At 42.6% G+C, this 22,480-nt stretch overlaps 1 protein-coding gene across 3 annotated transcripts in view; it reads right to left on the bottom strand.

The window, feature by feature from the left end:
• Window positions 1–22,480, bottom strand: part of LOC121851368 (all trans-polyprenyl-diphosphate synthase PDSS2-like) — a 94,550-nt gene that overhangs the window by 51,726 nt on the left and 20,344 nt on the right. For all 3 annotated transcript variants that reach the window (XM_042345215.1, XM_042345217.1, XM_042345216.1), the window contains exon 3: window positions 5,981–6,115. In XM_042345215.1, coding sequence (XP_042201149.1) covers window positions 5,981–6,115 — 135 coding nt within the window. The remainder of the gene's footprint in view (window positions 1–5,980; window positions 6,116–22,480) is intronic.

The raw sequence follows: 22,480 nt of genomic DNA, 5'->3' as shown, positions 1-22,480 counted from the left end.
GCCCCACAGAATGCAAATTTATTTATTGAAGTTAGTTAATGGAAAAATGTAATGAGCCATATTTAACAGGGGTCATGCCTTAATTACGCAGCAAGCCTGCAACAGATTTATGGAGAATTCTATCGGAAACCAGGCCCAAATCCTGTAATCTGAAGTTAACTCCACCAAAAATAAACACAGCAGTGAAACAATCAGACTGCATTATCAATGGTCACATTCTGCTGTATTCACAGTGCAGTCTTATAATGCGGATAAAGACAAAAAATGAAGGACTACATTCAGTCTTCAAAGTATTGACAAGACAGTAACACAGAAGAAGAGATCAAGCAACTACCAAAGAAGTCCAACTCTATTAGTAGTTTCTGCTGACCAAAGTGTCATACGTGCACAGCTCCAGCCATTAAATCGTACATCTCCGACAGAATTGATCTGCAGACATGGGATTCCTCCCTCTCAGTCTTCCTTTTGGACTTCAGGCTATTAAAATCCACAACTGCATTACTTCTAGATTATTTCATCTCTCCCTACTCTTCTTGATAATAAAATAAAAATCCTTGTATTTATTTGATATAGTATCTTATTACATCGTAAACATGTTTCAAAAACATATCACAGGATTTACTGTCAAGTGTTCTGACAGTATTTTTGTAGGCAATGTTCTGCATTGTTGGTAGTGCCGTTCAGGATGATAGGCTTGCTCCTTCACTTGGATTTCTCATTAAAACAGTAACTAACGGAATGGGTAAAGTAGAAAGTGATGAAAAATGTACTACTCTCTGTCAGGGGAGTCAGCAACGAATGAAGTTCCACAGAGGCTTGTGTTGAGTTCTCTGCTCTTTACGCTGATCATGAACAGTTAATGATAATATCTGCACTCAATAAATATTGTTAACATGTTGAAGTGTACCAAAATGCAATAACAGACTGAGTTACTCTGCTCTGAACTGACTGTTATGATGGCATACACAGCAGCTAATCTGCACCAGCAAAATTCCTCAAAATTTGAGCAATGAGATAAAAAGTGAATGAAGGATAATTTTAACCCGGATGTAAAAGGGTTAGGCTAGCCATGAGTGTCCAAGGCACTCAGTATGGATTCTGAACGTTGTTTCAAATAATTCAATAATTTGATGGTGTGAGGGACAATTCTTTTTTGTAGAGAGCAGCAGGAAGCTTTAGTTCCTGATGTGTTACAGCAGCCAAGTTTCAGAACCCCGCAGCTCGAAATAACCAACAGTTTAGTTATGGGAATTAAATGTAGCACTTGCAATTATCCTCGTATCAACTTAAAGGTTAGAACTTTCTTTTCATAAAGCATTTAAAATTTATAACCGAGTATTCAGCTCCACAACCCAGGACATCATTTCAGCCTTGTTCGAAAACAGAAAACTTCCTTCTTCTGAACACAAGACGACAAATTGGTTTAATAAAACAAATTGTCATGGCAGCTTAAAAAAATGCTAAGCCATAGTAAATAGGGCTCAGAGTTTCTTTTTTTAGGAATAAAATTTCTCTGAAGGTATTATTAATTATATGGGGAGCTAAGGAGGTAAAGGATAAACTGGCCCAATCCCCAGACACAACATCTACATGTGCCATATCTCCTTAGGTGGTGAAAAGGGACTTCAGAGTACAGGAGTTCTATTTGTTTTATACTTTGATTACACTCACACTTATCCTGCAGAGTATCACTATAAAGTATATCATGTAAAAAAGGGCTCATTAAGAGTGTTCACAATCAATTATACTTGAACTACATAATTCTCTACTTAACCATCACACAGGTTATCCAATGTTTCATGATCAGGCACGGGGAAGGAGGAAACGGTAATGGAGTCAATGTAGTCAGAGGGTCAGCTACTTCCAAAGTAAACAAAGACTTAACAGAAAAACTCTGCATGAAGTGCATGACGTGACTGGTGAATGTGGACTGGAAGAAATCAGTCAATTCCTGTGACAATTAATACTCTCTGGAGGACTTTGCAGAAAATTAACAAATTGCTTGAAACAACTTGAAATTGCAATGGCACATGGCACCTAATATTTAGTAACTGAATTCTACTCAAACCTGGCAGTATTTAGACCCTGAATTGTACAGTTCATTGATCCAAGAATAATATACTATTTAGACCACATCTATACTAATTGGCAGCAACACACTGATGGACATTAGGTACCATTGGCTGGTTTGCTGTGAACTGTAACTCTTTCAATAGCACAGTATTATTTTCCAAAATATAAAACATGCTGGACAGTTCTAAACATTTCTTTACTCTTTATAACCCCAAGAATTATTCCTTTGTTGTGCTTACTCTTTGGCTCTCGTCAACGCCTAAAATCTCACGGTTCTCATCTCCTCCACCTACCCAACCTCCCCCTAAAACTCTCCGAACCCGTAAGCAACCTAGGCATCAGGTTCGACCCCCAATTATCCTTCCTCCCCCACATCCAGTCCCTCAACAGCACCGCTTTCTTCCACCTCCAACGCATTGCCCGTCTCTGCCAATACCTCTCTCCGAAATCCTGGTCCATGCCTTTGTCACCTCTCAGCTGGACTATTCAAACGCCCTTCCCTCCACTACCATCCATAAAATCCAGATTATTCAAAACTCTGCCACCCGCATTCTTATCCGCACCAAACTCCGCTCCCTGATTACCTCAGTCCTTGCCAGACTGCACTGGCTGCCTGTCCCAGAGAGGATCGACTTCAAGATCCTCACCCTTATCTTCAAATCCCTCCACTTCTCTGCAGCCCCCTACCTCTCTGACCTCCTCTCTCCTCAAAACAGTGCCCATTGCCTTTTTTCCGCCCCAGGTCTGGCCTCCTCCTTGTCCCCCAAGTCCTCCACTCCACCTCTGGCGGCCGTGCCTTCTGCCACTATGCCCCAAGGCTCTGGAACTCCCTTCCTCACTCCCTTTGCCTCGCCCCCACTCTTCCTATTTTCAGGTCTCTGCTGAAGACCTTTCTTTTTGACCGCGCCTTTGGTTACCTTCCACCCCCTCCCCTTGGCTTGGCCCGGGATCCGTTACTGTGAAGCGCTCTGAGATGCTGTCTGGCATGGAGGGCACTATATAAATCCAAGTTGCTGTTGTTGCTTTCAAATTTGGAAGTGCTTTCAGATTTGGATATGACCCGGTCTTAGCTTCCCAATGATAGAAGTCTTGTGAAGATTAACTACTGATGATGCTGTTTTCAGTCGGAGGACTGTCACTATTCTCCCTAGCCAATGCTTCAAAGGGAGGTGTAGAAGCCAACCAAAGAGACCTACAACTGATGGTACTGTATTCAGCATGGACACATTGGGGTTATTACCCAAGGGCACTGTATTTGCTTTCACATTAAACAAATCTTGATTATTTGGATCTCAGACAGTGAGAGTTTTCTCAGACAGTGAGAGTTTACTACAGCAGTAAGGAGTTTTCTTCAATCTGTCAGTCCCACTAGGACTTTCTTATAGATATGAATATATATATTATATATATATATATATATATATATATATATATAAATGACAACATTGGGCATGATTTTCTATTGACAATGGCTCAACAAGCTGGTCTGATTGATTCAAGCTTTTCCAGTTGTGCAAGAATGGAAACAGATCACAGTGTAGAAAAGTCTATCCCATTCTTCAGTTGTAAGCACAAGAGGATTCGGGTCAAACTCTGCCCACACAAATAATAAAATGTCATCCATATTAAGATATCACAGTAGAGATTTAAAGTTTAAAAAACAACCTAACCCTACCATCTCCATCAACCTCTCAAAAAAATGAGTAGGTTTAAAAAGTTGGCTAATCCCAAAATATCGTTCATTCATACTAAAGACCCAAAGCATAGCACCATCTAGTGAATGTACAAACAAGATTTGCATTCAATTGAGTGGATAGAGATTTTTTTCCACAGCAAAGGCAATTTGGGCCAAGAACCGAAACTGTGAAGCATGGCAACAGATGGCTTTGTACATGATTCAAAGGTCAGGAGTGCCTCCATTGTAGTAGCTGTTTTACAGAGAAGGTAGCAGCAGGATGCAGAAGGATGTAGACAGCACTAGAGAAGAGAAAATTCATCAGAGGTTTACTTGGCTAAGGCACAATCTGGCTCTGTAGCTATTCCACTTTAGTCTTTGGAAATTTGTTGCCAGTTATCCAAAGACATTCTAATTTAATTAACTCGGAAGCTGTTATTTTAATAAAAGTTGGAGATTCTTTTGGTAAAATATTTTCTTCAAAGTGATATCATATAATCTAAACAGCAGGGGGAAAAATGTCTTTAGTCACAGGAATTTGAACTTTTTTTTAAATTAAAAGCTAAATTGATACCGCTGCTGCCTTACAAATGTTTATTATCAGATCAGTTTAATATAACTGACCCCCAAAAAAACATTTAGCCAAAATCTGCAGAATGTGAAAAATGTCAGTAGTCTGACGTTACAGTATGGTCTAACTTTTAATATCCTAGCCTTCATTTAATTTTCCATCAAGTCTCCTGACTTTCATCTTCACCTGGAAGTGAGGGACACAATTTTGACGAACGTTCCCTCAGCTCCAAGCACCAACCTCAAAAAGAGCACCTCAACTACAACAGTAGCGATTCTGTTTCCCACCTACACGAGCCATCCTTTAAGTGGTCCGATCAAGACTTGCAGCAATTCACGCTGAATTTATACCCTCAAAGAACTGGGTCAAGACTTTTCAAATTAATTTCTCTTAGGATTCTTACAATCTGGATGGTTGAATTTCATTCCATCAGGTTGGATGGAAAGCAGGAGTCGCAGTCTTCAATCCTCAACTCTGCTCTGCGCTCACATAGGATAAAGTCTCAATGTGCTTCACAATACAATATAGTTTACATTTATCTAGCCGGAGTTGGAGGACCAAAGAAACTCATAGTGCTGGCTGGGTACCAAGCTGGGGGTGGGAGTGAGGAGGGGAAAGATGACCAAAAGCCATGCTTGGAGTCCTACCGTCTGTTCTTTCAAGGTGTGACTTACCTTAAAAGAGCAGAGGGTAGGACACCAAGCACGGCAGAATTACATTATTTGCAATTCCCTTACTTCCATTTATTGCAACAAATGTAATCTTTTAGAATTGCCCTTCCATCTGTGTACTGAACTATTAATTAGAGAACAACAACTTGCGTTTATATAGCATGGCCTCCATTGTTATGAGGCATTGTGACAATTTATGATGCATCTTTGAACTATTTTCTCCTCATTTTTGTGCTGAGCTTTTTTTTATTGTCAAAAAATTAATAAATCAAACTAGTGAAAAAATATACAGCGTTGTATTCTGAATACCATCGCGTTCCGGAAGAGGAATACGGGATAAATATTTTCAATGAGAAACCAATGGACACCAACAACCTTTTAGGCTTCAACTGTATTTAAGATTTGTAGAGCAATAAAACCCTTCAGTTTTTCAGTCTCCCCAAGTCATGCAGGCACCAAGGCAACTTGCTCTCAGGCCGCCACCAATACCGCTCTGAGGCAGCTGCTGACAGTTGTATTTGATCAGTCCTTGAGGAGCTATTCAAGATCTGACAATGTATCAAAAACAAATGTCAGAACCTTTACTGATTTTACTTGACAGATTTTCTTATTCTTTTGAAAGATTAACAAATGCATAAAAGCTCTGACTTTATTTAGACAAGAATACTTCTTGTGTATAGATGTTTTGTAAAAAAAGTTTAAGTTATTATCCCTGCATTGTGTTAAACTGGCAAAACACAGATTCACACCCTGGGATGATCACACACATAAAATAAAGTGACAAAGTTCATCCAGACAGCTTTCACAGTAGCACTGGTGAAGTTCCTGGGAGTACATAGGCTGAGATGGTACCTGGCATGACAGAATCCAAACAAGGAAAGGGGAGGGTGGAAAGTAACTTAGAAAAAGAGTTAATCTCAAGAAAAAGAATACTTCTAATAACACTTTGCACTAAACAGTGACAATTACACAAAGTTGACTGAAGCATACCTGGAGTAAATTCCACTGACCAGGTCTCCTTCCAGTGGAGGCTCTGCTGTTTTGCTGGGACCAGCCGCTTTTGACATTAATAAGACAACCAGACCTCGCATCTGTAGATTGTTCCTGGTGTCATTCACAAAACCCCTGGATGAATCACACATAAAATGTTAATTGCACTTAACGTCTGAATATCTGGGTATATTTTTAAAATATCTGTTCTGTTTATTTTATATCCAGCTCATTATTTTTCAACCCTTTTTTTAAAGTTTTTTTTACAAAATTATCACTCATTTTCAGTTCAATCAATACTGTACTTACTGTTATCAATAAAGCAAAGATATGAAGGTAATTTGCAAATGGTGACACAGACCATGACTTTCCTGCCCATGGATCAAGTTCAAGATACTCGTTCTCACATTTAAACTCCCCTATTTCCTTGCCCCACCCTACCTCTGCAACCTCCTTCACCCATACCAACTGACTGTTCTCTTCACTCAGCTCATTGTTCCCTTCACTCCAAGCCTCTGCTCTCTCCGCCCCACCATAGGCAGGCAGGCAGGCTTTCAACTACTTGGCTCCTGTTCTCTGGAACTTCACTCCCATTTTCCTTGTTGAATCATTGTTGAGCGCAAATTGGCTACCGTGTTTGCCTACAAATTCACACTCATTACATTTTACAGTAATATTCTGTGAAGAACTTTGAGACATCTCAACAATGTGATAAGGCGCTATAATGCAAATGCAAGGATTATTTTTAAACCAGGCAAGCAAATAAGCAGTTTCCTGTGAAGAAGAGAAAGAACAAAATAACTAGGAGGCTGGCATTGATACAAATCAACAGCTAGGTGGAGAATGAATGGTAGCATCAGAGTTAAAGTCTGCTATCTGCTCGCACTCTTAATGATGGTGCATGGATTTAAATGATTGGGAAGGGGAGGCGAAGGCAATTTATGAAAATGGGGAGGGGCCAAAGAGCAAAGAAGAGCAGTTTAAATGCAAGTGTATTCAGCACGCTTTCAGACTAAGCTATGTTACACTGAGAAATCAGTATCAACAGTGTGATCCACCTCGGTTTGATGAAGGGTGCAATGTTTGAAAACATACAACTATTATAGCTGATCCATAAACATGACCAGATCATGAACTGTAAAATTGGAATGGAGAAAGGAACATTATCATTTTCCTCATGGCAACTAAAACAGTTCAAGAAACAAAACTACAAACTTTCAGCCATTTTACCCCCACTCTCTAGAACTCCATCCTGGGGTCCCTCCAACTCGCCCACAAATATACAGTCAATTCATTTTACAGTCCAATCTGTGAAGCGCTTTGAGACGTCTCGAAGACATGAAAAGCGCTATATCAAATGCAAGGATTATTATTATTATAACTCAAACCCCTACCTTCCTCCCTCTCTCCTTTCAAAGCCACCTCAATACCTACCTTTCTGTATTCACCCTATCAACCCATATTTCCCCTTCCCACGTTCCTACACCACCCCCGCTCAGGTGCCCAGACAGCAACGTAAAGCATTTTTGAACAATCTACTGGCATGAAAGACACTCTGTAAATAACATTCTATTAATCAGATTCATTATCCCCCAACCAAAAAANGTTTAAAACTAAACCGCTATAACAAAACACACGTCATAGGTCATTAGTGAAAACCATCCACGTTGCACTGTATTTATAACCAGATCAGAGGGGAACGACAAAGAGCTAGTGTTTCCCAGGGTGCAGCAGGTGCCCACCAATAAAGAATGAAGAGGTTGCTCTAAAATGAAATGATTCTCCCAAAGGGAGAATTAAATCAGATGAGTGGACAGCCCTTTATGGTTTGTGCATCTGCTGGCTCCAAACATAGCTTCTGGACCCATTAGAGCTGTAAATGTTTTGCAGCTTTCCACACTGCCCTAAAGAGGTTTTCATGTGAATAGAAGTGCAGTTATCACACTTAATAAGATATGAATATTCACCATGCTTCTAATTCAATATATCTTTAACTGTTGCTCAGGCCTGGTATGCATCTGCAGCCAGATCAAATTTAAAAAGGTATACAAATCCAATATAAAATCCTCGCAAAATAAATTGCACTTAAGAGCAGCAATATGGTAAAGCAAAAGACGAGTGCAAAGATCAGAGATCATTAATAATATGGACACATATATGATCATACCTAAACTGCTTACTGCTACAATAAACCTACACAACATATTGGTTTACAAAGGGCTATTGAGAACTTTTTTTAAATGAAAGTTGGTGCAGTCATTAATGCTCGCAATTCCACTTTGTGGTACTTTCTTTCAACAATCTGCTTTGCAGTTTTCTAACTGTCCCCAACTAAAGGCATCTGACTCTGTTTTACTTCTACTGCTGTATGGCTTCACCATGATTGCTAGTAGGCCATTCAACTGTGGGGCATCACATCGGAGTCCAATCCTGAACTGATCTGATGTGTATAGTGACCAGCAATGCGATTTCTGGCTAATTTACCTGTCCAAAGCTAAAGGGTTATTGAGGTCAACTGGTACCCAGCAGCTGCTGTGGCTGATCAAGGTAACTCAGCCCAGATTGTGATTCAAACGGTTCTTCTGGTCAGTATAGCTCCAGTGCCTCAATCAATTTAGTACAATTTGTTGGAGTATTTCTGGAGTCAACTAAAACAGATTCTATTTTGTATTTGTTTTGGGAATGTTACAGACTAAGATATTGTTACACTGCAGAAGGCATATAAGTGACACACAGACAGAGCTGACCATTCATTAATTCAAAAATTGCTATTAATGTTTTTGTATAGCAAGATACGGACTTTCCATTTGCCCAACAGGCTTCCCAAAAGGCACTGTCACAACATCTTTGCACTGTATTTAATGCAATAGCTTACGAATATAAAATCTAGGTAATACATTTTCTGAGTGGCTAATTTTATAAGTGATGATGAAGAAAATGTCTCTGGCTGGTCACTGTATTATATTCTGTCCCCATTCCCAGGAGCTCCTCCTAGTTGTCCTCTTCCTCCCCACTTTTAAAGCTCACCTTAAGATTTGCCACTTTGAGAAATGTTCTCCTGATTTGAAAGGTGCTTGTGTAAATGTAAATTGTAAATACTAACAGCAACATGTTGAGGTCATCTGTGAATGTCAATCAGCTGGACAGCAATGTCCATGCATCCTGTTCATTGGGGGAAAAAAAACCCAAAACAATACACTGTCATAAATTAGTTGTTTATTTTTACAAATTGACTGCTAACCCAAAATATCCAGATATTTATAATGAAAATTGTTAAAAACTACCGACTTTAAAGATTCATATTCATGATAGTCGAGAGGATTGACTGAATTGGAAAACGATTATTCAGAAAGCATTCTGAATACGGTGGATGTTTGTATTGCGAACCACATTAATACAATCACAAAAGGATATCAGTGACTCTATTAATGTGCAATGAGCTAGAGTTTTTTTTAAAATGCATTGTACAGTATTGTTTTGAAACTTTGGATGAAATTTAAACCCATGTTATAGGCAGGATGGTTGTTCCACCTGAATTCTGGAGCTATTCCATACTGTTTGAGGAGACTGTCTGGAGACTTGAGTGAGAATAATGAGGGATGAGACTCCCACAGTCCCTTCGCCTCGCTTCTTCCCTTGCCTCCTTCAAGGCTGGTCTCAAGACCCTCCTCTTCGATCGTGCATTCGGTCCCACCTCCCCCATGCTCAGGTCCTGACCCCTGACTGTCCAGCATCTTGGGAAGTCCTCCCGACGTGAAAGGCGCACTATAAATGTAATTTTCTTCTTGTTGTTGTTGTTGTTGAGTGGAGGGGGAGCTCAGTGATTGCACAAGGAGGATTATTGAAAGGCTGAGACACCTCAGCTCATGGTGTGCATCTAAAAAAACGCCTGCGAATCTCTGGAACGTATCCAAGATCTAACCTAGCCTTGTGCGTGATGTTTGGGGAGAGGAAACAAATGGGAGGGTAGAGCTCTTTGAGACATTCATCCTACATGATTGTTAATAATACAATAATAATCATTGCATTGATATAGCACCTTATGTTGTCGAGACACCTCAACGCACTTCACAGGATTTTTACTGTGAAATGTAGTGATTGTGTATTTGTGGACGAATAAATTTCATTTGTAGTTTCTCGTAAGTGCAAGTTCTGGAAAGGGAGGAATATGAGGTGAGGAACTAAGAATGTATCATGTGGAGTCGGTATTGGAGGTGGAGGCACAAACAATAAATGCCACTCTGTTAGTGTAATAGCTGTACAATACGTACTGTACAGTTTTATTTTATGGTAATTAGTGCAGTGTAACATTAGCTCCTGCTCGGGTCAGTCTCGGGTGGATTGGATAATGAGCCTTGTCAACTTTCCTCTCTCTGTATCACTGTAGTTTCTGATGCCTGGTGGAACCACTTGAGTAATCAAATGAAAGACTTTGCTAAAGGGAGTTACCAATTGACCAGCCAGAGGGATACAGGACCTTTTCTTTATCATTACTCATAAAATTAGCCACAAAGAAAGTGTATCACCTAGATTTTATATTCATTAGCTATTCCTATTTAAATACAGTGCAATGAGAGTGCCTTTTGGGAAGTCTGTTGGGCAAATGTAAAGTCTGTATCTTGCTACACAAAGGTAATAATAGGTAATTTTTGAATTGATGAATGGTCAGATCTGTCCATGTGCCAGTAGTATTATATTTATATTTTCATGTAAGGGGACGACACCCCAAGGAGCTTAACAGTCCCGGCTTGGTGACCGAGGTGGGGGATCAAAGTCGAAAGGCTAAATGCTCGCTCCCAACAATCAAACAGGCTGTAACATGCTTCAGGACATGTTTGTGACACCCGAGTATGTTACTTTGCACCAGAATCACTTGCAATTGTTGTTCGTGATTTGTCAGAGTAGGACTTGCTTGGAGTTGTGCTGTGAAAAAAAATTGTAGTGCTCTCTGTCTATGTTTAACAAGGGCAGATAGTGCAAATTCGTGGCCACGAAACAAACCTTGAAAAATGCCTGTTTTTACTTACCTTTTGAATTTTTTTAAAAATACTTTGATGGTCTTTAACAACGAAGCCTTTGGAAATTATAGTTTAGAGCGAGGAGCATTTTGTAGTTTCTCTATGACAGTAATGAGGTATCTATAAATCAAATGCATAACATGAGACATCAGTGTTTAAAAGCAACAGAAGGAAACACTTGTTCAGATAGAGTTGAGTGAATTTCAGAACACACCTTTCTCTACAACTATGATAACCCAGTGCCAGTAGGCAATAGAAAATCACAGCATTATACAGTACCCATTTTGCTTGTAAAATGGGAATGTATCAATTATCTTCTTACCAAGTAGTATTCGATAATGATTCATGAAACAACATTAACACATGCATGGATAAGGACCAGAGTGTAAAATTAATCCATAAAAAAATCCACAGTAGCCTGAATTACACAAGAGCGCATTCTGCTTAAGTAGCGATATTATGTAAATTTAATAACCAAAATTATGATGTGGAACCCTTGAGAAAATTCAGACGTGAATCAGTGGAATCATTAAGTACAGAGACATGAGAATTTCACCGCCTACTCCAGTTCAGGCGACTTGATGTATGTTGTAATTACTTAGCTGGCATCATGGTATTTCACAAATGCTTGTTTGAGTGAAAAGGTTTATAATGGTAAAACTTTTGGTAGAACAACATTAGTAGTTATTTATTGTTTAAATAAATAGGTTTAGAAGTGGCAGCCATCATACGATATATGAGCCTCATCTACTGCAGTTATTTTGTACCACGGTCATTTTGCACTTTGGGACTAAGCAAACACACAGTCTTCTGACATGCAAAACCCTGATCAACCTTAGCAGAATTGGCACACTAAAGATTCTCTAGCAGAATGAATCGTCTGTAGCAATCTGCAAGAATCATTGACTTAGATGGACAATTCACATTAGGGAGAGGTATCATTACAAAAGAAAAGAACAGTCATCCTAAATCAGATCAGGCTACAAGATCCTCACAGCTCTGTCCATCTATTGTCACTTACTCATCTGAAAGCCACCACAGCTGTACAAGAGAAAGATTAGACACATCATTGGTGCCAGTTGAAACATTCACCCAGCCATCTTGCAAAGTATTTCCTACACAAAAATCTTAAGCCTGCAATTCCATCAGAAGCTTGCCAAAAGATAATAAAGAAGCTTCCCTCATAGCCATAAGGCATACAGGCCAGAATGATGAAAGTTCAAGGCCAATTTATGCTAAGTTGGCTAATTTCCACCAGGGCAGCTTTTGGGATGCTACAAGGTTTCAGCATTCCCCGAGCTATGATGAAAACAGTCAGTTTTCCTGCCCCTAGTCATCCAATGTGTTCTCTCACAAAGCACAGTCAAGACACTTTACAGCATATCCTGTGCACTGGACTCAATTTTCCATGCTACTTTCCCATCTTATCCACTTGGCACACATGCTCTGAGAGTGACCAATTTTACTTGGAGAAATGTTGGCCAGGAGACTGCGAGCATCTCCCTCCTCTTTTCAAACAGTGCTAATGGCATCTTCAACATCCACTGAAGAGTCAGACGGGGCCATAGTTTAACATCTGATCCGAAGGCCACCAGCACTAGAATGGAGTCTCAGCTTAGAATGTATGTATTCAAGTGCCAAACATAGGGTGTGAACCCACAAACCTTTACTCTGAAGCAAGTGCTACAAGCTAAAATAGGCTGCTTCACAAATTTCGGTAAATTTGAGTTACATTTCTCAGAGCTGAGGTTAATGGTTAACCTGATTAAGGCCTTCAAAATAATAAAGATAAATGATTGGCTTCTCTCTAGGATTCCAAAATAAGGTGCCATAATGTTAAGAGCAGAGCTAGCCAGTTAAAAGTAAATTCAGAAAACATTTCTTCGCACAAAGGATTATGAAAATGAGCAACACACTGCCCAGTGGGTGTAAACCCAGAATAGATTTGAAGTGCTTAAGAGGAAGATAGATAGGCACTTAAGAAGCAAGGGTAGAATACCACAGAGCAGTTCTGGGGGAATGCTGCATTGTCAGAGGTATCATCCTTCAGATGACACATAAAACTGGTACCCAGTCTGCCTGTTCTGGTGGATATTGAGATTCCCATGGCATTATTCAAAAAGAGAAAGGAGCTTCTCCTGGTATCCTGGAGGCGAAGAACAACCCCAGGCTATTGTTTTCTACCACATCCCAACTCCTCCGTTCCCCACGCCACCACGCGCAGGTCATCTCCTCCAACCTTCACTGCGAGGAGATACTGGATTTCCTTGAATCCAAAATCAAGGAAATCCGTTCCGCGGTCACTCCCCCTCCAACTTCCACCCAACCCCCACCCCTCCCTCCCACACTCCGACTCCTACCCATCCTTCCCTACACACCTTCGTACCCGTTTCCCCACCTTCTGTCACCAAACTCATCCTGTCCCTGAAACACACCACCTGCTCCCTTGACCCCATCCCCACTCCACTCCTTATCTCTCAGCTCCACCTCCTTGCCCCACATATCACAGACATCGTCAACCTGTCCCTCTCCTCTGGCTCTGTTCCCATTCCCTTAAAAACTGCCATCATCACTCCCACTTTAAAAAACCCTCCCTTGATGCGTCGCAGCTATCAAGCTACCGGCCCATCTCCAACCTCCCCTTCCTGTCCAAGGTCCTTGAAAGAGTTGTCGCCTCCCAGCTGCGCTCTTTCCTCTCCACCCATTCATTATTCGAACCCCTTCAGTCGGGTTTCCGTGCTGCCCATAGCACAGAAACTGCCCTGGTCAAGGTCACCAATGACATCTTGACCATCTGTGACCAGGGCTCCCTCTGCCTCCTCGTCGTATCGGCAGCATTCGATACGGTCGACCACACTATCCTCCTCCACCGCTTGTCCTCCCACCTCAACCTTCAAGGCCCTGTCCTTGAGTGGTTTAGGTCGTACCTCTCCCACCGTCTTCATTTTGTTTCCACAAACGGCTTTTCCTCCAGCCCCCGCAATGTCTCGTGCGGTGTCCCTCAGGGCTCTGTCCTCGGTCCCCTCCTCTTCACCCTCTATATGCTCCCCCTTGGTGACATCATCCGCAGACATGGGGTTAACTTCCACATGTATGCGGATGACACCCAACTCTACCTTTCCTCCTCTACCCTCAACTCCACGACCACCGATGTCCTGACAGCTGCCTGTCCGACATCGAGTCCTGGACGAGAGACAACTTTCTTCAGCTCAACGTGCGTAAAACTGAGGCCCTCCTGATTGGCTCACGTCAGCGCCTCCGCACCTCAGGCGCTGACAGCATCAGCATCCAAGGCTGCACTCTCCACCTCTCAAAGCCAGTCAGGAACCTCGGGGTTCTGTTCGACCCTGAGCTGTCCTTTCTCCCTCATATCCGCTCCACAACTGGCACCGCCTTCCATCACCTCCGGAATGTCGCCAGACTACGGCACTACCTCACCCCTCACGCTGCTGAAACTCTGGTCCACACCTTTATCACCTCAAGGCTGGACTATGGGAACTCTCTCCTCGCCGGCCTTCCCGCCACCTCCCTCCACAAGCTGCAGGTCATTCAGAACTCTGCAGCTCGTGTACTGTCCCGCACCAGGCTTCGCGACCACATCACTCCCACCCTCGCTCGCCTCCACTGGCTCCCCATCCCCCAGAGGATCGAATTCAAGATCCTCATCCTCACCTACAAGGCCATTCACGGCCTTGCTCCCTCCTACCTCTCTGACCTACTATCCCCCTACCTACCTGCCTGTACCCTCCGTTCCTCTGGCTCCGGTCTGCTCCACATCCCCCGCCCCAACCGCCCTACCATCGGTGGCCGGGCCTTCAGCCTCTCAGCCCCGAGGCTCTGGAACTCTATCCCCCAGTGCCTTCGCCGCCTCCTCCCTTTCCTCCTTCAAGGCCGGTCTCAAGACCTTTCTCTTTGACCGTGCCTTCAGCTCCCCCCTTGACTCTCTACCCCCTCCTCGCTCCCTCCCTTCCCTCCCCTCACCCTGATCATTTCCCCTCTGCTCGGGTCCTGACCCAACTGTACAGCGCCTTGGGACGTCCTCCCGACGTGAAAGGCGCTCTATAAATGGAATCTTGTTGTTGTTGTTGTTGTTGTTGTATCCTGCCCAACCATTCTGCAACTAAATTGATCATTCACCTCTTGGCTAGTGATGGGATATTGCTACGTGCAATTTGCCTATAAATACACAGTCAATACTTAACTACAATCACTATGTGAACTGGTTGGAAAATTTTCACATCAGGAGCTAAAATACATCGCTCATCATTATTATGAAATATGGAGAAAAAGCTGGGAAATAGGTTTGAATTTACAAGGATAAGGAACAGATGTGAACTAACAAATGACAGAGCAGGATTGATGGAATGATTAGCTACTAATTTCACTCTGTTCCTAAACCTCGACCTTTCATTTCCAGACCTTTAATGGACAGATTTCTGTGTGACAGACTTCTGTACTGGTGCACAGAAAAGCAATAACTAAAAGTCCACATCATAAATGAAACCTAGTTAAAGCTAAACAGATTTAATATGTCCCCCCCATTCTCAAAGGCTTTGTAAATTGCTTATGTTGGACACAAAAAGCTGTATCTTAAACTGAAGGCTAGGTTTACAGAATTTGCTTTTCTCCTCAAAAGCACTATAAAGGCCACCAAGTATTCACTTGTGTAAAATTTGCCAAACTTTACAATTTGAAAGAAATTAAAAAGGTCATAATTTATTTGAAAAAAACAGTAGTTATGTTCAAAATGAGTGCAACAAATTGGGAGGGTCATTTGGGGCTGCAGTTTCAAGACTACTTGGAATTGAACAGAAACTGTCCAATTTTATTTCACTTAAGACTGTTCAGCAGCTGTCAGAATTAAGCGACCATCATCCCATCTGTCTTGACTACATGTGAACTTGGAACACAGCGACTGAGGCAACACTAAATGCAAACTTAACAGAGAACTGCTGTTTCCAAACACCAGCACTACATTCACAAATCAAAAAAGAATACAACTGTGCAACCCCACTGGAGCCATTAAACCTGCAATATTTTCTCGAATAGGGTATACACTGTAATTCCTAAGGGAGCCATTAAAAATCAGAACTGCATTCAGTCAAATATAGCACTAACCACAAACCTCTTGGTGTAGACATTTTTTCTAGTGTCTCAGTTGTATGGATTAATACATTCTCAGTTAATCTGTCAGTAATATTTTACTGCAATTCTTGCGGAAAGTAGGCAGCTTCTACATTGCACTAAAAGTTGTGTTAGGAGTGTAAGAAAATAGAGAGACTGAAAATAGAAAGGAGTTTGCAGATTTATATTTCCCTCTAATTTTAGTTTGCTGCATTCAGCTTTTGAAACAATCACGTTTCTCTGCATTGCGAGTCCCTGATCCTAGCTACAATGCAAGGTGAAGTAATAAGGAGAAAAACTGGACAAATAAGCTCTATCTGGTATCAGAAATCTGAAATTTCACCTAGTCTTAGCCTGTAAGAAAATGTTTGCCTTACAATAGAATATGGCGCTGAATTGTGGAAAAATCTTAAACTCAGTATTAATTTGGAAGATTGTATTTCACAGTTCTTATAAAATATGATTTTTCAAATTAACACTTACTTAAGAATTTTCTACCATTCTGCGTACATAGAATTACATAGAATATACAGCACAGAAACAGGCCATTCGGGCCAACTGGTCTATGCTGATGTTTATGCTCCAAGTGAGCCTCCTCCTTGCCCTTCCTCAACTAAGCCTATCAGCATAACCTTCTATTCCTTTCTCCCTCATGTACTATCTAGCTTCCCTTAAAGTAATCTTCCACATTAAGGGAAAATGGTCTTACAAGCAAAAACTTTGCAGATTGCAGGCCTCTGATCATCCCAAGGAACACAAACTTCAGGAAATATCTTCTGACCTGGTTGTAGTCACCTCCAGCAATACCTGGTTAACTTAAAGCTAAAAGGTTCAGGAAAACGTTGTATTGGGTGGGAAACAGAGAAGGTCTGTCCTGAACAAAGGAAAATAAAACTTAAAACTAAGGGGGTGGGGAAGAAGTTAAGAGGGAAGCAGACATTAATAAAAGATTTTGCAAATACTGTATAGACCTTTCCCCCCCAGCATATTTTAATTGGTGTTAAAGAAATTCAGTCCTACAAAAAGATCTAAAGAAAAGAATAAAACCCTTGAGCATCTTTAAATGTCATACAGACAAGGACTACTATAAATCTGAATGTTAAATACACTGTAGTCTTTTTTACCTGTTTGCTGTTGATTTTCTACAGAGCAGTAAGCTATCTTGTTGTTGTTGTAAGCCGTATACATTTGAAAAACAAAGGTTTAATACAACAACTTGCATTTATGTAGAGCCTTCATGCAGGGTAGTGTCTCTGAGCGCTCAACAAATGGTACAGTTTGATGCCCAGCCAACAACAACAACAAAATTACATTTGTAAAGTGCCTTTCATGTCAGAAGGACATCCCAAGACACTGGGGGGAGATGGCGCTCCCAGTTAGGGAGGAAGGGGAGATGACCATTGGCACAGTTGAAGAGGAAAGTCTTCAGGTGTGATCTGAAGACGGCAAAGAGGCAAGGCGGAGGGATTGAGTTCCAGAAGTTCAGGGCAGAGTGGCTGAAAGCAAGGGCACTGATGGTGGAGCGCTGGTGGAACACAGGAGTCGAGGGTCGTGCAGAAGGCCAAGCCTGCCGAGCGAAGCAGGCAGGTAGAGGAGTTGCTGTAGCAGTAAGACTGCTACAAAAATAGCTTTGTAAAGTAAACTATTGAAATTATTCTATTCCTTTATCAAATTTCCACTTCCCTCTGGTCTCCCTCCCCAGCTATCCTGATCCAACGTTTTCCCTATACAGCTCTTCAGATGGACCCAAAGTGAAGCATGAAAACGACCCAACAATCACTCTGACTTTCGCACAACTGTTTATGGGGAAATGCCTGACTTCTATTTGCTGTCTTCCCGCAGCAATGAAGTTCAGATTGACAACTGAGCAAAGTGGGAGAGAACATCAAGCTTCTCTGCTGCCACTCCAATGGCACCAGCCACACCAGCCTAAAAATAAATGCAACACGTCTTCACACACAACTCCAGCCAGAAGTAAATGGTAACATGCCTTCAGATTGATATAAGCAAACATTTAAAATAAGTAAAACCATTTGGTCTTTTGTTTCTTGACTAGTTAGAACTAGCATTCTGTTTAAAAGAAAGCACTAATGAGAGCACGTTGACTTGCAAGTTTTGTTTTGAGAGAACTTTGAAACCTGAGACATTAAATGTCATTGGCATGGAACTGCTAAATGCTATCTGAATGCTTGCATGCCCCCCAATACCCTCCCTAGCAAACTGAAACATAACCTTCATTTGTTTATGGATTTTCTACTCCTGAAATTATCAGCATGGTTGTGTTTGGACTGGGATGGGATTATCATGCATTAGATGTAAGTGTTTAATTGCACTGCTTAAACACCAACAAAAGCTGCATGGCAAACAGAACATCAGTGAGTCAGTGTAGCATTCAACTCTTAGCAAATAATTCTTGTACTTGATGTAACACCCTTCACGTCAGGAGGACATCTCAAAGCGTTTCACAGGATTTACTGTAAAGTGCAGTGAATGTGTATTTGTGGCCCATTGTACAATAAAAGAAAGCTGATTAAATAATACCGAAGATACAACAGTAACTTGCCCAAATTAAAAACACATTGAGCCAGTCTTATCTGTGATGTGAAAGCTCCCACTAGAGCTATCCATCTTACTCTAATCCCAATTGTCTGCTCTTTCCCTTTCCTATCTTCATTCCCTTTTAAATTGTATATTTTGCTCGGTTTGTGAAAAAAACAATTCTGGCAATGGAGGTGGGGGGAGGAAATAATGAAGATCGTAGGTCCCCAAGCTCGTGTCCTTGTTAACACTTCAAGGATTACAGTTGCATTTTGGGGCTATTTTTCTAACAAATATCATTGATGCCAAATTTGGGAATGCAGTTTTCCCAAAAGCAAACATGATCAGGAAGTCGAGTGACATAATGTGCACCTGCATTCACACCTCTCCATGGTTCAGCATGTGGCTCCACGCTCCAACAAGCAGAGTCAAATCATGCTTCACCATTAAGCACAAGGATGAAAAGCCCCACTTTTAGACAGTCTGGTGATGGAACCTGTTGGGCATTGATTGAAATACAATCCCCTCTTCCTAACACTGATATAATAAGCATAGTTTATGGCTCTCATTACAGAGAAACAGCAGTAAAAGCCCCTCAGCAATACATTTTATAAATTGATTGGGTCCACTATATTTCTGGTTTTCAGACTACAGATCTGCAGATAATGTGAAATGTTTATATGCAGATAGCAATATTGTTAACTCTTTGGGTACTAAACCATCACAAACATCGATTGTAGTGCACAACATTTGCCGGTGCTGCGGGTGGAATATATGGAACCGTTTACAAAGCATCGGTTGCTGTAAGCCACCGCATTCTCTGAACTGAAGCTGTCTTGTTGAAATGGCTACGCTGTTGTGCTCAAAGGGTTAATCACACCAGGCTGACTGGTTTCAGACAATTAAGAATTTTTAGCCAATAGTCATGGCAACGGCAATGTCAGTTACCATGCCGACCAACACTTTGAGGAGCCCTTCACATATAGGACAGAGAGAACCTCCCATCTCAATCTCAGCAGTAATATTCGGGCATAGGGGACTGGTACAATTGATATGAAAAGAATCAGTGTAAAACACTTTTGTCAATGTTTGGTCTTATTATTCTTAGGTTCCTGAAGTGTAATTTGCCTCCGTTGTCACCTCTGAACTTCACAAGCTCCATGTGAAACTCAACCAGGTCAACCTTTTCTGTTGTTGTTTTGTTATCAAGTTCTCTGCACATCACTGATCATTCACTGGCCAGAAGGGGAGACACAAAATCCTGATCTAGACTTTCCCTCTGTGCTGTAAAGAGTAGGTTATGTGCTGAAATTGACAGGCAGAGTGTTCACACAGCTACTCTACTTGACAAAGGAGTTGTATTTTGTCAATGCGATGCTCATCATTACCTAGTCCCACCAATACTTTTTTTAAAAAGGGATCACAGAGACTTCTGAAAGAGAAAAAGAGAGGGATTAGGAAGCCAGGATTTAATCATCAAACAATTGTGGTTGAGACTGTGTGACACAGCGGGGTGAAGAATTGCCCAGACCGATGGGATGGAAGGCTGAGCCTTTCTTTGATTGCTGTAAGGTTTCTAAGTGAAATAATAAATGTTAGGCAAGCGTCCACAGCTCAAAACTGCTGCTCTATCTTAGAGTGGGTATAAAAATCGTATGTAAGGAAAAAAGGAGAGCCATTACTGAAGTGGGAATGCTTTTGTGAGGTTGTGGTTAAAGCCACGGTTAGGTCAGACAAAAGGGAGCTTTACCACCATTCAATCGATGCTACACGTGAGCTGGGAGTGCTTGCTGCTGCGACTCCGCATACTCCACTTGACTCAAAAGCTGCATCATCTTTAAATAGATTACAACAATAAGTATAAACCTTTTTTTGATCTGGATGAAATTACAGAGCGTCAAAACAGGCTAAATTTAACAACCCTCCTGAGTTGTAATGGAAAGGCCAGAACAATGGTTTGCACAACATTACAGAGAGAAATCCTGTGAACTGGAGAGCACATTGACAAGGCTCAAAATACTTGCATCACAACAGTCATATCCTGGATTTTTAAGGATTCATAAATATTGAGGTGAGACCTCGACCAATTTTCTCTGACAAAGAAGGTGAACTGCTGCTGACAGCTCACCTAAGACAGTTAACTAAAGTTTACTTGCTAACTTATTATAACAACAACAACAAGATTCCATTTATAGAGCGCCTTTCACGTCGGGAGGACGTCCCAAGGCGCTGCACAGTTGGGTCAGGACCCGAGCAGGGGGGAAATGGTCAGGGTGAGGGGAGGGAGGGAGCGAGGAGGGGATAGAGAGTCGAGAGGGGAGCTGAAGGCTCGGTCAAAGAGAAAGGTCTTGAGACCGGCCTTGAAGGAGGAAAGGGAGGAGGCGGCGAAGGCACTGGGGGATGGAGTTCCAGAGCCTCGGGGCTGAGAGGCTGAAGGCCCGACCACCGATGGGAGGGCGGTTGGGGCGGGGGATGTGGAGCAGACCGGAGCCAGAGGAACGGAGGGTACGGGCAGGTAGGTAGGGGGATAGTAGGTCGGAGAGGTAGGAGGGAGCAAGGCCGTGAATGGCCTTGTAGGTGAGGATGAGGATCTTGAAATCAATCCTCTGGGGGATGGGGAGCCAGTGGAGGCGAGCGAGGGTGGGAGTGATGTGGTCGCGAAGCCTGGTGCGGGACAGTCCAGCCTTGAGGTGATAAAGGCGTGGACCAGAGTTTCAGCAGCGTGAGGGGTGAGGTAGTGCCGTAGTCTGGCGACATTCCGGAGGTGATGGAAGGCGGTGCCAGTTGTGGTGCGGATATGAGGGAGAAAGGACAGCTCAGGGTCGAACAGAACCCCGAGGTTCCTGACCGGCTTTGAGAGGTGGAGAGTGCAGCCTTGGATGCTGATGCTGTCAGCGCCTGAGGTGCGGAGGCGCTGACGTGAGCCAATCAGGAGGGCCTCAGTTTTACGCACGTTGAGCTGAAGAAAGTTGTCTCTCATCCAGGACTCGATGTCGGACAGGCAGCTGTCAGGTGGTCGTGGAGTTGAGGGTAGAGGAGGAAAGGTAGAGTTGGGTGTCATCCGCATACATGTGGAAGTTAACCCCATGTCTGCGGATGATGTCACCACAGGGGGAGCATATAGAGGGTGAAGAGGAGGGGACCGAGGACAGAGCCCTGAGGGACACCGCACGAGACAGTGTGGGGGCTGGAGAAAAAACCATTCGTGGAAACAAATTGAAGACGGTGGGAGAGGTACGACCTAAACCACTCAAGGACAGGACCTTGAAGGTTGAGGTGGAAGGACAAGCAGTGGAGGAGGATAGCGTGGTCGACCGTATCGAATGCTGCCGATAGGTCGAGGAGGACGAGGAGGCAGAGGGAGCCCTGGTCACAGATGGTCAGGATGTCATTGGTGACCTTGACCAGGGCAGTTTCTGTGCTATGGGCAGCACGGAAACCCAACTGAAGGGGTTTGAATAATGAATGGTTGGAGAGGAAAGTGCGCAGCTGGGAGGCGACAACTCGTTCCAGGACCTTGGACAGGAAGGGGAGGTTGGAGATGGGACGGTAGCTTGATAGCTGCGACGCATCAAGGGAGGGTTTTTTCAAGGTGGGAGTGATGGTGGCAGTTTTTAAGGGAATGGGGACAGAGCCAGAGGAGAGGGACAGGTTGACAGTGTCTGTGATATGTGGGGCAAGGAGGTGGAGCTGGCAGATAAGGAGTGGAGTGGGGATGGGGTCAAGGGAGCAGGTGGTGGGTTTCAGGGATAGAATAAGTTTGGTGACAGAGGGTGGGGAAATGGGTACGAAAGTGTGTCGGGGAGGATGGGTAGGAGTC

This window comes from Callorhinchus milii, unplaced genomic scaffold, assembly GCF_018977255.1.
Source record: "Callorhinchus milii isolate IMCB2004 unplaced genomic scaffold, IMCB_Cmil_1.0 Scaffold33, whole genome shotgun sequence".
Taxonomy (NCBI): Eukaryota; Metazoa; Chordata; class Chondrichthyes; order Chimaeriformes; family Callorhinchidae; genus Callorhinchus; species Callorhinchus milii.
The sequence above is the reverse complement of the archived record's forward strand: the minus strand, read 5'-3'. Positions and strand labels throughout refer to the sequence as shown.